Raw genomic sequence first — 16,735 nt, forward strand, 5'->3', positions numbered from 1 at the left:
GGTGCGCGGGCTTCTCATTGCGGTGGCTTCTCTTGTTGCGGAGCACGGACTCTAGGCGCACGGGCTTCAGTAGTTGTGGCTCACGGGCTCAGTAGTTGTGGCTCACGGGCTCTAGAGCGCAGGCTCAGTAGTTGTGGCGCCCGGGCTTCATTGCTCCACGGCATGTGGGATCTTCCTGGACCAGGGCTCGAACCCGTGTCCCCTGCATTGGCAGGCGGATTCTTAACCACTGCGCCACCAGGGACGTCCCTGTATCCTTTCTTAGTATGTTCAAAGGTACAATGGAAACAGGCAGGATACACTCTCCACTATCCAGGTTAAAAACTGCCTGACTTGCCTTCATCGTCTCTTCCTCTGGGAAAAGCAGTAAGAGTGGCCCTTGCTGTTTGCGCTTCTCAGATGAAACCTTCTTATTTGGCCACGTGACTCCTCCAATTTCTAAACTTCACAACCTACTCAGAAAAAAAAGTTCTCTAGGTTTGGTGGATCAAATGACAAAATATAAATAAGGGAGCTGGGAGTAATTTGAATTAATGTGTCTCCCCCAAGACACTTCTGATTCCCTCCTCCCTGCCCACCAAGAGGTTCAACTGCAAGGATCTGGTTGTCCCTGGGACCCCTGACGCCCACACTCACCTGTGTGGTTATTACTCCTGTATCCGCTCAAGGCGGATTTCAGTTATCTTTTGCTTTCTGTGGTTTCTGGTCACTCAGCAGAGCCCCTGTGAGCAGATCTTGCTCTGAGAGTAGTTCCAACAGTCTGACCCTGGAACAAGCCAGAGAGTTGACAAGTGGGAGCCTGTGGCCAGCAGGTGCCTGTGAGCGAGAAATGAGGACTATTTGGGGTCACCCAGGTGTTTCTCTTAGTTTCTCAGAGACTGAGCTTCACGAGAAAACTTGCAGTGGAAGTTAGGTTAGTTCTGCCAGAGCGTGTAGCTCTGGATGCTTCAGTAGCTACAGAGGTTGAGCCAAGAATATGCAGAAGGCACACGTATTCTCCTAAAGTTTCCCAGGAAGCATCTGACCTTCCACTCATAGAGACTCATTTGGATCTTGTTCCTAATTTGGAGCAAGGGCAGCACAGGGGAGGGTTGGCAAGCCCACATTTTCACAGTGAGCCTCAGGAGACCTCATCGCCGTACCTTTTCTCCATGTAATTATCAGTCACAGGCTTCTTGTTCAGACAGTTTTAGCTTTTCCATGTCTCAAACTTGGGCCCATCTCAGAATCTCTCTTCTCCTGAGACCAGGATCTTAATCCAACCTTGGAAGACAGATGACACTTAACAAGCACATTTTGGATGTGACTCATGTCATGATTCATATATATTTCCTGGGGGCGGTTTGGGGATCCCTGAATGTGCTGTATCATTATGTCTTCAACTTGGAGGTATAAAAATATGACCAGCTGGAAAAATTGAACAAATTCTGAGATCTTTCTGCATTGCATTTAGGGCCTTTGTTTCCATCATTGGTGGATTTCAGAGTAAAATTTCTTTGGGGGCCCAGGTAGAAAAACAGAATAGGGGGTGGCCATTTTGACACACAGTTCATAGGCCCAAAAACCAATGATATTGAAAAGCGCTCATAGTATCTTTGTCTCCTTGACCATGTGGTTACCTGGCTTTGTTCAGTGCAGTCCCAAGCATTGGCAGGTTTAGAGCATGTTTAAAGAGAATTACTGATATTTTACGAAATGGAGTTTTATGAAACTCTCCAAGGAATGGTAGAAATCTTCCTATGTGGGTAGACTAACAAGAGTTCTTAAATTTTGAAAAATAAAAACAGGGTATTAGGGCTTCCCTGGTGGCGCAGCGGTTAAGAATCCGCCTGCCAACGCAGGGGACACGGGTTCAAGTCCTGGTCCGGGAAGATCCCACATGCCGCAGAGCAACTAAGCCCGTGCACCACAACTACTGAGCCTGCGTGCCACAACTACTGAGCCCGTGTGCCTAGAGCCCGTGCTCCACAACAAGAGAAGCCACCGCAATGAGAAGCCCGCGCACCACAACAAAGAGTAGCCCCCGCTCGCCTCAAGTAGAGAAAGCCCGCACGCAGCAACGAAGACCCAACGCTGCCAAAAATAAATAATAAAATAAAATAAATTAATTTAAAAAAACCAAACAGGGTATTAGGTTCTATATGTTCCCAAATCCTATAGTTGTGACCTAGGCCCCTCACAAAGGATGCTCCTTGAAGTTTAAAAGCGAGTTTTAGCAGAAATAAAAGAAATTAGTGTTTTCCTTATCATTTAGTACCCACTCAAGATGCCACAGACCCCAGATGCAGACTTAGTGGTGTGTGGCCAGCAGAAGAGTTGCCCTTGCTTCCACTGGCATCGCAGACAGCATCCGTGGCCATCAGAGGAAGAGTGTTCTCCGACTCTGTGTGGCGCTTCCTTCTCTCTTTTTCAAATGTTCTCAGTCTCCACTGTAATAAACATCCATTGGTTTCTGGAGAGTCATTGTGAAACCGCAGCTATCTGACCACCAGGAAATGCTAACAGGAAGACCCCTCCGCATTTATAACAACAGCGAGAAAGTCAGACTCAATAAAGCTGGTCCCCGCGATTTCAGGGTCGGGATAAACAAACAGGAAGCCCCAAGGTCGATGTCCAGGCCAGTAGAGCAGAGGCCCCGGCAGCGGTGCCTGGACATCGGCTGCCCTTCAGAAGCCACGAGTCGCTTGCCAGAGGAGCAGCGTGGGCTTGAGAGAACTGGCCTTGAAATAACAGGCTTTGGTACCTAAGTCGCGCCTTTTCTTCCCCATCCGGAAAGCTCAGGAGACAAGCCAGTTACAGCTGCTGCAGTCACACGAAGCACAGGGGCGGGTGCCTGTACGTGCTTTCCCAGATCCCAGAGCAGGACCACGCTCCTGTGGGCTCCTCAAGGGCAGAACCTGCGCCTTAGGGTTACCCCATCCCTAGGTACTGATACAGTACCTGGTGGGACCCAGAGTACAGCAGGTGCAGAGTAAACGTCACCTGGGTGATACCTAATGCCAGTTATAAGTATTATAAAGAATTTTTGGTGGAGTCTTGGACCAAAAAGAAAAAGAAGCTAATTTTTTTCCGATTATATGATTTTCCAAGCATTGCTAAAATTTTAGGTGCTTTTTTTAAAAAAAAAAATTATTTTTTAATTTTTTTTTTTTTTACAGTAGGTCCTTGTTGATTATTTATTTTAAATATAGCAGTGTGTACGGTGCTTTTCATTTTGATAATTCAGAGAGGAACTTAGGGGAATTCCCTGATGGTCCAGTGGTTAGGTCTCTCACTGCCGAGGGCCCAGGTTCCATCCCTGGTCAGGGAGCTAAGATCCCGCAAGCTGCGTAGCGTGGCCCCCCCCAAAAAAAAAAAAGAATACAGAGAGGAACTTAGGCGGCTCCTACTTCATTTAAGGTGACACTCCTTGACACTGGTATCCGAACCAGTGGGTCCTGCTTACCGAACGACAATGCATTTGGACTTCAGTCCGTGCTTTCTCGGAGCTCTGCTACCGGAACTGCTTTTCCCCAGGCAGCTGCTGCTGGGCTGTGTCTTGGTGACTGTCGCCTCCTCGGACAGGCCTCCCTCCGACATGCCACTGCTTGTATGATCTTGTTCATTTGTTTCTTCCCTCTGTCCGTGTCACTTGTCGTGTAAGCTCTGTGAGAGGGTGGGCCTTGTCTGTCTTACCCACTGCTCCGCCCCATCTTTAGGCATACAGTAGGCATTTAACAAACACACCATAGATGGTTGAGTGGATAGTACTCCAAATAAACTCTTGAGGGAGAGAATCTTCTCCAATTTACTAAAGCATCTTTGCCAGTTCCGTAGTGTCAAATCAACACGAAAGTCCCATTGACAACCGGGGGAGAGGAGTGACTGTTTACAGTAAAGAAGAAATATCCCTCCTTTTGCTTCCTGGTTCTCCATAGAAGTTGGAGGAAGTTAGAAGGATGCCCTGGGTTTGCCTCTGATTGTGACAACCCCCTGCTCTGTGGGTCGCTAGGCCCACTCATCCCACACACACTCCCTCTGGGCAGGAGCTTCCCGGCCACCAAACTTCAGACTGGTGCCACACAGAGTGAGAGCTCCGATCTTTAACCCAGGATGGTCAGGGCTCCTTTGTCAGTCCCCCGTTGGGTGTTTGGGGAGGATGCTCTTTGAGCTTACGAACGCAGGAGGGACGGGAAGAGGGGACAAAGACTGTAGCCCAGCCCCCCTCTCTCACTGCCTCTTCCCCTCTTGCCCTCTATTATTTTGCTGTCTGCCTTGACTCCTGTTAGAGCCAGCCAGCGCGTTGTCTGCTGGTGCTGGGGAGAAAGCAGACAGCGCACAGAATGTGTACCGGGTTTGATTTTAGGCTCTACGATGCCAGAAGCTCAGGTGAAGGATTATTTCTCTATAAAGGCAAAGAAAATCCTCAGGTTGACATTTCTTAGCCATACATGACCAAGAGACTGTACTTTCGGTAAAAATGTTCATTCAGCTGAATAATTTTTCACTCCCTGACGTTTTCCTCTCCAGTGAGGGAAGGAGAGGCAGGGGGTGAGGGGCGTGCCCCATGCACACCGGCTTCCAGCCGGTCCGGGGCACCCTTCCCAGAGCTGCGACACACACACCCCTATTCCTGACCAGTTCAGCCGCAGGGAAATCAGTGGCAAAAGTAGTTCCCACCTAGTCAAATAATTTCTTTTCACTTGGTGCAGAAAACCTGCTTTAAGCAAAGCAGCTGATGTGTTTGAGAGACAGGGGAAGTGATTGAGGGTCCCTGGGCTTCCTGACCTTTCTCTCTGGGGGGGGTTGAACCTTAAATTCTGGGTGAAGACAGGACCTGGGCGGGGTCAGCCCAGCCTCTGCCCTTCGGTGCCTCCCTGGGTCCAGAGGGGTCCGTCAGGAGAGAAGCAGACAAGGACAAAGAACATCACACATAGAACACGCTGGAGCACGTGGAGAGGGAGGGTGGCGGGAACGGTGTTGATAAAGTACCCGTTACTGGTTTCCCTTCAAGATGGAGGGGCGATGGTTCCACATTTAAGTGGGTTAACGTTAAAAACAGAGTGGCTTCATCGTTAGCTGCAGCTGTTAGAGGTAGGCTAAGAGCTGCATGTGGAAGGTGCTGGGAAACGGAGCATTAGGGTCCTTCAAGGACAGATCGCAGGCACCCTCTGTCCTGGTCCAGGTGCGAGCATTTCACAGTTTCCCCAAAGGATGTGGGCGCTAAAATTACAGGTGCACTTGGTTAATTACGTCCCTTCCTTAATTGCAGGCTCAGACGGCCAGGTGGTCATTATTTTGATTGGTCTAATTAGTCAGATGTGTCCGCGAGCAGCTGCGTACCACATTCTGGGCAGGTCCAGGAGAGGCACCTTAGAGAAGGTCCAGCCTTTGGGAAATTTGTCCGCAGATGCGTAATGAATTCCTAACAACCAGTATGGCTAGTGACGTAAACGCTTCAAGTCCTGCGATGAGGGTTTAAAGAGAAGAAATGTAAAAGGTCCGTTTGCACAGAGAAAGGGAGACTAGCAAACATTCGGTGCCGGTTAGGGAGAGGGTTTTGGTTTAGCCAGTGATCAAGCAGCCTCATTAAGTCAAAAGAGTAACCCAACCACCATTTTTGTACATAGCGAAATGTACAAAAGAGATTGCACTGAACCGTTTTTACAGTAGAGGCTTCAACACTCTTCCCATAGGGGGAATTCACCCCAAGGGAAACAGGAAGTGATCCTGAGGGTGGTCAGACTGGGGATTGGGGTGGTGTCCTCGGGAGAAGCCCACCCGGGAGAAGCTCACCTCTGCTTTTCTGATTCACGTGAAGGCTCAGTCCTGATCTTGCACCCGGCCCCTGCCTGCTGGCGACCTCTCAGTGAGCCTGGAGGTCGCGGCTCTTTCACAAAGCCCCTCCTCTCGAGCGCTGTGTCTCTTGGGTGACTGCGGTAGGGTGTCTGTTTCTTTACTGGGACAGGAGATCTTTCACAAAAAGCTCCCTGGGCCCCTCCGAGGGCCCGGCCGGTACCCGTGCTGTGATCTGACTGACACTCTGGTTTTGTTTCTGTCTAGATGAGTTCTGGTTCTCCGATGGGTCCTTGTCAGATAAGTCCAAGTGTGCAGATCCCGGCCTGATGCCCCTCCCGGACACGGCCACGGGGTTAGATTGGTCCCACCTCGTGGATGCTGCCCGGGCGTTTGAAGGTAAAGACTCGCAGCGTCTGGGGCCGGGGCAGCGACACAGGGATGTCCGGGTTAACGTTTGGATGCTCTGAGCATCTTCCAAGAGGAAAACCAGGGGATGGCTTGGGCTGAGACCGAGGGCCTTTCCTTAGGGAGACCCAGGCACGCAGGGAAATAGCCCTGGGCAAAGGGCCCCAAACCTGCTTCCAGGTCAGGCGCCAGCTGTGACCTGGTGGGCATCACTTGTCCTCTGACACCTGTGTTTTCTTACCTGGAATGTAGAGGTGGGGATCTAGGACACACCCTCCCAGCGTGATGAGGTGAGACGGGAGGAGAAGGCCCTTCAGAAGTCCAACCTGCCCAGACAAGCACAGGCCTGGGCGTCTGGTGGCTTGGGGTCCCTGCAAACTCTGATGTGGCCTCCTTGACCCAGCGGGTCACCCTGCACAGGCCCCGGCTTCCTCCTCTAACCATGTGGTCAGGATGGTGCTGGGCTGGCTGATCTCTGGGGCCCTCTGGCTGTCGCACTGCCCTCCACCATCTCTGGAGAATGTTTCTGTGAATTTAGGAGGGGAAGCTGCACCTTTTCTCCAGCCTGCAGGTAAAGGGGGCCACGGACAAGGGAGATGCTTGCCACCCAGGCATCCTCTGGACCTTATACGTGGGTCCAGGGACGCTGGCGACCCGGATTCAGACTTTCTGCCATTTGCTGCTACATTCTCTCCATGACCACAGCCTCTGCACCTGGGTGACCTGTCTGAGACTCCCCTGTGTGTCTGCGTCTTCACTGCCGCCCCCCAGGGATGGCCATGGCCACCTGAGGGGCCCTTTTCTCTCCCTCTCCTTTGACTCACCAGCTCTGGTCGTCGGTTCCCGTCACCTGTGATGTGCAGGCTTCAGGAAAGGGATTCAGGTTCCTTTCCCAGAAGGGGCAGGTGCACTTTGCAGTCAGGCTGCTGCGGAGCGTGGAGGTCAGCTGCCCTGACCGCCTCTCTAGCAAGCTGCCCTGCTAGGCAGTTTCTCTCATCGGTTGGGCTCAGTGCCTCTGGTCCTAAGCACCACTTGGGGGGGAGTCTGGGGGAGGGGTGAGTCGAAAGCTACTCTCAAGCTAATTCAGGGACGCATTAATTCAGTACAGGGACGTTTAGCTCTGGTAGTTGGGGTGACAGGGAAACTGTTGGGAAGAAACTCCTGCAAAAGGCATAGGCTGTTCCTGCTCCCTTATTAGACAGAGTACAACTGTTCTGGGTTTGCTGCTTTACAGCAAAAACTTGAGAATGCCCCCATCTGCTTGGTAATGCAGCCTTCATCTCTCTCAACCAGGAGATGGTTAGTGTGCATTGTAACAGCCCCCCGAACACTGGCCCGATGTGACCGAGCCCCAGAGGGCACGAGCACAGTCTCACCTCTGTCCGGAGCAGCCCAGGCGAGAGAGAGCAGCATCTTCTCTGGCCTGTTCCGTGCACGCTGTGGTCTTACTGCCCGAGGAGAGTGTAAGAACTTCTATTCTGTCTTCTCCGCTCCCCCACTGCATAAATATTAGCGTAGTGCTTACCACCCTGAATTCTCCATTATTCACATCTCTGTCTCTTCCTATTAGATGATGAGTTTCTCAAGGGAAGCCTGCTTCTCCAATTTATCTTATCTTTATTGATCAAGCGCAGAGCAAGATAACGGAATGAGGAGAGCTCGTACAAAGGAGCCAGTAGGTCCAAAATGCACAGGGCCCTGTGCACCCTTGAGCTGTCTCAGCCCACAGCATAATTTTTAACCTCTGAGGTCCTTCTGCATTTTGTGTTCATTTTTCTGATTTAAAACAACACATATCACTTTGTCTCCACCCTCATTTGTGTCTTTGCTTGGCTCCCTTCCACCCCTTCTGAATAAAATCGCCGCTATGAAGTGGATTTTTTCAGGGAGCTGGGCTGCAAGTGGGAGGGCGAGAAAGCAAAATGGTGCAGACAGCAGTGACTGAATTGTCCATCCAGGGGGGATATGGTTGTGGTCGCAGCCCTACGGCTGGGCTGCTGGCCTTTGGACAAGTCACTTAGCTACACGCCTTGTGCCGACACTGAATGTTGGACACCAGTCCTCTAAGGTACGTGCTTGTGTTGGGCTTCAGCCTGCTTGTCTATGAAATGAAGACCTTTCCAGAGAACCTGGAAGGCTTCTCCCAGCCCTACCCTCCAGTTCTGTTCTTCAGGGTATTTCTGAGTTGGAGTTAGAGGCTAGCTGGGAGTTGGCATCGTCAGACAAAGGAGGAAAAAGCACAGACATCCCAGCTAGCCAGTGCCTCAGGGGCAGGGGTACCTAAGTTCAACCGAAAGAATGTGGGATTCTATTTGCAGGGGGAGAGGACTTTGGTTACCTGACCTGTCTGAACTTTCCAATCAACATTTTATAGAAAATATGGAAAGAGTTGAGGTCGTGTTTGAAAATTTCAGTTGTTTTCAGTGCTACTCCGTAGGGTAGCATGCCACCTTGAGACATTAGTCAGGGCAGGAAAATTCAAGAATTTGCAACTCCAGACCTTTGGCTAATCAGATTCTTTTGTATCGCTGTCAGCTCCGCTGTGACGCAAGTTGGTACGGTGGTGACCAGGCGTGATCCATCCCCTTAGCACTTCTTTAAAAAATTTATTTTATTGAAGTATAGTTGATTTAGAATGTTGTGTTAATTTCTGCTGTACAGCAAGGGGATTCAGTTATACATATATACACATGTTTTTTCATATTCTTCTCCATTATGGTTTATCACAGAATATTGAATATAGTTCTCTGTGCTGTACATTAGGACCTTGTTTATCCATTCTATATATAATAGTTTGCATCTGCTAACCCCAAACTCCCTGTCCATCCCTCCTCCACCCCCCTTCCCCTTGGCAACCACAAGTCTGTTCTCTCTGTCTGTTTCTGTTCCGTAGATATGTTCATTTGTGTCCTATTTTAGATTCAACATATAAGTGATATCTTACACTATTTGTCCTTCTCTGTCTGACTTACTCCACTGAGTATGATAATCTCTGGTTGCATCCGTGTTGCTGCAAATGGCATTATTTCATTCTTTTTCATGGCTGAGTAATATTCCATTGTATATATGTACCACGTCTCCTTTATCCATTCATCTGTCGGTGGACACTTAGGTTGCTTCCATCTTGGCTCTTGTGAATGGTGCTGCTATGAAAATAGGCATCCCCTTAGCGCTTTAAAGAGAACGGTCTTCACCTAGATGACCCAGTTGCCCTGCCTGTGACATGATCTTTTTGTACCAATTCTCAAAGCCATTTCTAAGCTAGACTCAACATCATGAAGAAAAGATAGTCCAGAAAATCCCCATGTGCCTGTTAAATCATTACAAACTAATAAAGGCAGTTCAAGATGCCTTATTGAGCTCAGGCCCCTCTGGAAGAAGGCTGTGCCCATACTTTGACATGAGTAGTTAGCACATTTGAAAACAGGCTTTAAAAAAATGGAATGTATCTGCCTATTTGATTGAGATACCACATATAAGTGATACCACTTAATTAGAATAAGTTATAGTAGATGAAGTCATTAAAAGTTGTCATATCGATTTCCCTGAAAGGGTATATATATAATAGAATTAGGACCTATTTCTAATAAAAATTAAGATTTGAGAGAGACCTTCAAAGCCTAACAAAGAATATCTACTTTATTCCAAATAGTTGCATAATACTTTTTTTTTAATTGAAGTATAATTGATAATTGATTTACAAGGTTGTGTTAGTTTTAGGTATACAGCAAAGTGATTCCGTTACATGTGTATAGAGATAGATAGATAGATAGATTCTTTTTCAGATTCCTTTCCCTTATAGATTATTACAAGATATTGAGTATAGTTACATAATACTATGCCAAATAGTTACATAATACTTAATGGAAAAAAATGGTTTTAATGTTTTAAGTAGATCCCTTAAGTACAGAAACTAAACAAGGGTATCCTTTGAGACCGTGTCCTCTGGTTTCGTATTGGAATCCTTGACATTTAAACAAGCGATGAAAAGAAAAAGGGAATAAATTTTGGAAGTAAAGAAATATTTATAGATATGATTCTATATCTAGGAAATATTTTAAAAACCAAAAAGAAATTATTAGAGATTATAAAATAGAGTAAGATATTTTAAAATATATTTCATATTTTTATAAGCCTCATTTCAAAGCATTGTTAATTTTCTCAGTTATCTATTTCTGTATAACAAACCACCCCAAAATTTATGGCTGAAGACAGCAATGGTTTGTTATGTCTGATGATTCCATGGGTTGGCTAGGCTTAGCTGAGTGATTCCTCTGCTTCCTATGGTTTCAGCTGAGGTCACACATACGGCTGTATTCAGCTGGAGCTCAACTGGGTCTGGAGCCTTAAGGTGACTCCACTCATTTGTCTGTACCTGGAACAGCTGGGGTCTAGCTGGACCCTTGTCTCCAGCGGGTAATTATACTTCTTCACATGTGGCTTAAGGAATCAGGAGACCATAAGCAGAAGATACATGGCGTTTCAAAACCCAGAACTTTATATCCACCACGTTCTATTGGGCAGAGAAAGTCCCAAGGCCAGCCCAAATCCCAGGATGGAAGTAGGCTCTTCCTTCTGGTATGAGGGGTGGCATGTGTCCACAGCCATCTTTGCAGACAGCCTTCCACTTAGCAGTCATAAAGGACACCTTAGGTACATCAGCAAGATCAAATTATAAATTCCTTGGGAGTTAGCCACCATTCGAATTATAATGAGAGAAAAGCACTGGACACTTTGATACCTGAAAAGTCGTAATATATGAAAGGATAGGAATGGATAGAAAGCACATGGGAAAAAGGAGAGCCCTTCCTGAGTTAATTCACAGACTTCGTACCATTTCAGTTCAAATATCTAAAGGATATTTGCATCCATTTGGAAAACAGATGAACAATGGTCAGCATAAAAGTTTATTATAAATCAATAGCAATAAAGCAGCATAATAACGATTCAAAAGACAGAAATGAGTCCTTTTGAAGGGACAAAAAAGAGCCTAGGCTGAAATCTGTGTGTATTTAAGAGTTAAATGGGAGTGGAATTTATGTACTCCATTTGGATTTAGGAATTAGAAGAGTCAATTCTAGAAAAAGTAAAGACAGAAAGATTAATGTTTTGGAACCATGCCAGTGCCATAATTATGGAGTAATGAGAGAACATACAAAATGTCATATGACCAGATAAAAGTATTTAAATATTTAGATCTTTTATGAACCTGGATGAGAACATTAAAATAAAAGGGGAAGCAGGGGAACATGGGAAAGATTTGTAATAAATGTGATGGATAAAACCAGGGTATCTCCAGTGAATGAAGGAACATGACCCCCTCAAAAATGCCAAATGCCTGGTAAACAAACAGTCAAGTCATGTGTCGCACAGTCCAAAAGAAGGATCACACAATAGATAAGGACTTGAAAAGTGTTCAGCCACACATGTAAATGTAAACGGTAATGAGGTACCAGCTCACACCTTTTGAGTATGAAAAACGATGCAGCAGCTCTGGAAAGCTATGAAGAATGTTCACAGCTGGTATCATTATAAAGATTATAAAATGATCCATCTTTGCGTTCAAGCAATATGACAGTACATAACTAGAGCCAGGAAATGTACCCACCCTTTGACCAGGAATCTCATTCCTGAGAATTTGCTTACTGGCAATGATTTAAAAGAATAGAAAAGCTTCCGACAGAGAAATGCTATGCAGCATTGTTAAAAATTAATTAATGAGTGAATAGATAGGTAATGCAGCTCTACTCCAGAAACCAGTGCCTAAAAATTGAGAACTCCTTCATAAGCTTGGGAGAGAGAAGGTGAGTCAAGTGCCAAGTGTGTTTATCACGACGGTCCACGCCCCTCACTCCCCTCTCCTGTGACAGGTTTGAAAACTGGCGGAGTCCCAGTTCTGGCTTGTTGTCACGTGGGCAGTTGTTATGTTTAGGGGGGAAGGGTGAGATGTGACCCTTGGCCCATCAGAGCTCCTACACAACACCTGTCGTCAATGTTATGCACTGAGGCCATCATTTGTCACTTCCCTTATGACATAAAATAATGTGAAGTATAGAGGGACCAAATAACAGAGAGAGGTCCCATCCCCCCAGTATGGTCAAGTGAACAAACCCAACTAGCAAAGCTGGCCGTGGGTCAGACAGTGAAGCCGGGGAAGGGAAGTGGAGTCTTTTTAAAAGTTCTAGGATTTAAAGTAGTTCTCTTATCAAAATACCAGAGGTTGCCAGTCGGTGTGTTCTCTGCATTTGTTGAGTGGATGATGTTGTCTTAAGTGGAAACAGGTGTCAAAGGCAACATTATAAACTCGTGATTGGAGACTCCCTGCGTGTCAGTGTCCCGCACGTGTCCCCACAGGCCTTTCCTCCCCTCGGGATATCAGCTCTTTCCCGCTGGTGGTAACTGTTGCAAGTGGATGTGTGTGCCCGTGACTCGTGCAGAATTAACTCATTTGTCAGGCACCGCCATGGGAATGAAATAGTCCACATAAGTGTACTTTCTGAAAAAATGGAAGTCTACACTTTTATTAGGTTCCCTATGCCCTTGGTTTCTTAAACAGAGCGCAGTAAGCATGCACGTTTATGATGAGAACTTTTTCGGTTCTGAAGCTTCAGCTTAAGTTTGATGAAGTTGTTAGTTACCGTTATTTAATCGCTGCGTGGATATAAGCATAAACAAAATGGGACACACGGTAAGACTCCTAAGGTTTAAAAAAAACAGAAAAGAAAAGAAAAATGACAGCTACTTAGATGAAAAATGCACAGTTAATTTACTATAGTAAATTGACTTAAATTCTCTCAAAAGTAAGAAAATTGTTTCGGACCAAACAACAATAGTTGTATCTTAAAAGAATAAATCCAGAGCTTTTCTTTGTTCATTACTTAGATTCTAGACCATTACCTTGCGACGTTCATCAGTAGGCTGCAAAAGGCTAAACCAAGGTATTTTATGTTTAAATTTTTTTTTTTCCTGGCGGTCAGTTAAATAAGCTACAATTTGATAAGCACAGCTGTCAGAAAAAGAACCTATGATTTTCTACCTGTAGCTAGAGAACCCCAGCTTTTCTGTAATTTGTAGTTATAGCAAAGACATATTAGAACAGCCTCATTTGTGGAAATGGGTTTAGTTTAATTTAGCCTCACACCTGCGTGTCCTGTATGGCATACATCTGGCATACGTTCTCCCGTTCCACACCCTCGGCAGACATGGCTAGTTGATCAGAGCACCCATCCCTCCCGATTCAGGCCTGGACTTACAGGTCTCTGACAGGGCTCCACGCAGCTTGCCTGGGGTCAAAGGGATCATTTGCAGGCAACTGTTGTGCCATGTCAGCTCTAGATTGATATGAAATAGTCTGCTGACCGTTCATCCTCTTGTTTAGTGCTAAATGCACTAAAATAAGAAACTGACAATAAACAACAAGGTCGTGCTGTGTAGCACAGGGAACTATATTCAACATCCTGTAATCAACCATAGTGGAAAAGAATATATATATATATATATATATATATATATATAACTGAATCACTTTGGTACACAACATTGTAAATCAACTATACTACTCAATAAAATAAATTTTAAAAAAGAAACTGACATTGAAATCAGGTTTTTTGAAGATTATTTCAAGGGGAGGATTGTTTCACCCTCATGTCCCCTCTTAGCCAGATTTGCTTGCACAGGAAAGAACAGAAAGGAAAAAACCAAACAACACGTAGAGTGTGGGTGATTGGGTCTTTGCTGCGCTCACCATTTACATGAAGTTCATACTCCGAGCCTCCCTTTTCTTACAGTTTTGTCTGTGCCTTTTGGTTCAATGTCAGTAATTACTTGGTTACTGAATATTTATCATTACAGAAATAAGCTGTGGAGGAATAAAGCTCCCACTGGAAACTGTCACTAAGATTAGCTATTTTGCAAAGGAGTTTAGTGTCTGTACTTAATCAAGTAGCATTCTGGTTGCATTTCAGCCTCCGAAGCTTTTCAGTTTCAAAGTGAAATCCTCTTTGTGAAATTACATTGTTGGCAGAACTATTTCTGGCTTCTTGCCTCCTGACCGGTAGGACCTTGTTTCTCCCCAAAGAATGTTTGAATGGCTGCCAGTAGCAAGTTCTGTTTCTTCAAATATGTGCGTACTTTATCAATTAAGGTAAAAATAGATGAAGCAAGCTAAGATGTTTTCATTGAGATATTTAGACTTGACCATCAGAACTAAGTATATTAAGAAAGATACAAACTAACCAAATTATCACTGGGTTGCATAAAATGTGGATGAGTCAATGAGACTCTTTTAAAAAGTGAGAAGAATAAGTTCTTTCTTTTCTTTCACTCCTTTTGGTCCGTAGTTAAATTCACTGTGGAATAAAAAATGCCTCTGCTGTTGATTTTTTTTTAACTGGGAAGCATTCCCTGCTTTGGGGCCGTCACAGAACAGAGGGTTATCTTGGACACTCTGGTAGACCAGACCCTCTACCCCTCCCCAGGGCCGCTCACTTCCGGCCTGTGTGCCCCGTCCTTCCTGCCCACCTCTGCTGGTCGCGTCCCATCAGGTGTAAAAGTAGGCAGTGCCCAAGTTATGCTGTTCATCTTAATTAAATTACAAATTATTTCATCAGATGCAAAACCCCTACTAGTCTGTAGCAAGCTGGGAACTTGGTTATCTCTCAGGAATGTATAGTTGCAGAAGGTCTCTCATCCTGTAGAAGGTGCGAAGCGTGGAGAAGGGCCCCTTAAAGCTTTACAGGCATGTCGGTTGAGGACACCTGCATACCTGTCACGGGTGTTGAGGTGTCACGACGGAGGACAGGGACACATGGCTGGGGAACCTGCTGTACGATCGATCAGGCGGGGTACTCAGCACAGCTCTGGGAGGGCCCGGACTCTGTGGGTGCCCCCAGCCCTGAGGCCCAGCTCCTTCCAGGGCCCCCGGCCCCTCCTCCATCCTCTCTGATTAACGGGATGTGCGTGACCCTCCAGAATCCAGACAAGCAGGTAGCTTCATTAGGAGAGGCGTCCAGCAGCCAGCGGGAGACAGAGGGGGATAAATTAAGAACAGAGCACCCCTGACACGGACCCCAGTGCGATTTCGCAGCCATTAATCACATCACGTGAAAAAGCCGCTGCAGCGCTAACGCACCTGCCGTATCCCTCGTGTGAATCCCAAGTGTGGATGCGCTCGGGTGCCAGGGGGTGGGGGGGGGATGATTAGATGTGTCCCTGCTTCTCCCCTGTACCTTTAGCTTGAAAGCAGGATTTCTCTGCATGCCATTCAGCATTTCTGGGCCAGCGTTCTTGTGTCAGAGTTCAGCGCCCAGAGCTGGGCCAGTCTGGTTCCCGTTCCGAAGAATATCACGTTCCCTTTCCTGCCTAGCTCTTGAGACACTGGATGTGAAGCCACTGGTGCCAGGAACAGAAATGGCCCCGTGCTAAGGAGGGGTCGTGGTGCTGATCATCGCTCTCACTGCTGTAAACACTACAGATCTTCCTCTAAGGGTTTTAGTGAGAAGATGTAGCTAATCTCTCTCACCACCGCTATCTTTACCTTCAGGGAGCTGGTCATTTAAGCAAACCCAAAATGGTCACGCCTTCCTGCAGCTGGATTGGCACGTGTGTGGCATGCCACTTACCATTGTTGTGTCACGACAGCCGTGCGTCCGGCCAGGACCATGACACGTGAAACGTACAATCTCTCCACACTCTTTGGCGATGCATAATACTGTCTCTCGGGGCAGTTCCTGGCTTAGTACAACACGTGCACACAGGCAGACATGTACACACACACACATGCAGATGTGCACACTGGCACACACGTGTACACACGTGCCCCTCACACACACACACACACACACACAGCTGTATTTCATAGGACCCCATCACCTGAGCCTGATGTGGGCCCCCAGAGGCTCTCAAGTGAGGAGAGATGTCACTGTTCAGAAGAAAATTCTAAATCTTATTTCAGGTCTTGACTCAGATGAAGAACTTGGGCTACTCTGTCACCACACGTCCTATCTAGGTGATTGTCTGGGGCTGTTCGTGGGGTCTCCATCCTCTGTAACCTTTTCTTTCTGTTTCATTATCTGCACGTCTGCATGGTTATGGAAGCACGGAGGGGGTTGGGGACACACAGGGTGATGTGTCCGGGCCATTGTGTCTCAAGGATGCTCTCCGGGTTCGGGGAGAGCTTGAGGAGAGGTCCCTCTCCTTGGTTCTGTGAATCAGTCATGTCATCCCCCAACGCCGTTCTTTCACGCCCAGCCAGCAGCTTTGGCATTTCTTGGGATGTGGACGGAAGAAAGATTGGCTCTAGCAAATCCAATGTCTGCTCCTTGTTCCCACGGCTGTGATATGAGTGTGCCATGCTGCCCAGAAGGACGGCCAGTCTGAATGCTTTCTGATTGTCAGCAGCTTGCCTGAGTTTGTTCTTCTTTGTTTTGTTTAAAACAGGGCAGTAACTCACCGGGGGGAGGGGAAGATTTTATTTAGCAACTATTCATTTCCACGAAGAAATGGTGCCTTGCGGCTATTACTAATGCTTCTTTCTGTGTGTGTCTCCCATCCC

The 16,735-nt window shown here is 46.8% G+C and overlaps 1 protein-coding gene across 7 annotated transcripts in view; it reads left to right on the forward strand.

Moving 5' to 3' along the window:
- SIPA1L2 (signal induced proliferation associated 1 like 2) overlaps positions 1–16,735 on the forward strand; it is a 220,286-nt gene that overhangs the window by 197,185 nt on the left and 6,366 nt on the right. For 6 of the 7 annotated variants that reach the window (XR_009699556.1, XM_061182463.1, XM_061182497.1 and 3 more), the window contains exon 18: positions 6,043–6,174. The exons of the other annotated variant lie outside the window; for it this stretch is intronic. Coding sequence is in view for 5 of the 6 variants with exons in the window: in XM_061182463.1 (XP_061038446.1) it covers positions 6,043–6,174 (132 nt within the window). In the remaining variant the exon portion in view is untranslated. The remainder of the gene's footprint in view (positions 1–6,042; positions 6,175–16,735) is intronic. 7 annotated transcript variants of the gene reach the window in all.

The sequence above is a fragment of the Eubalaena glacialis genome, chromosome 1, assembly GCF_028564815.1.
Source record: "Eubalaena glacialis isolate mEubGla1 chromosome 1, mEubGla1.1.hap2.+ XY, whole genome shotgun sequence".
NCBI classification, from domain to species: domain Eukaryota; kingdom Metazoa; phylum Chordata; class Mammalia; order Artiodactyla; family Balaenidae; genus Eubalaena; species Eubalaena glacialis.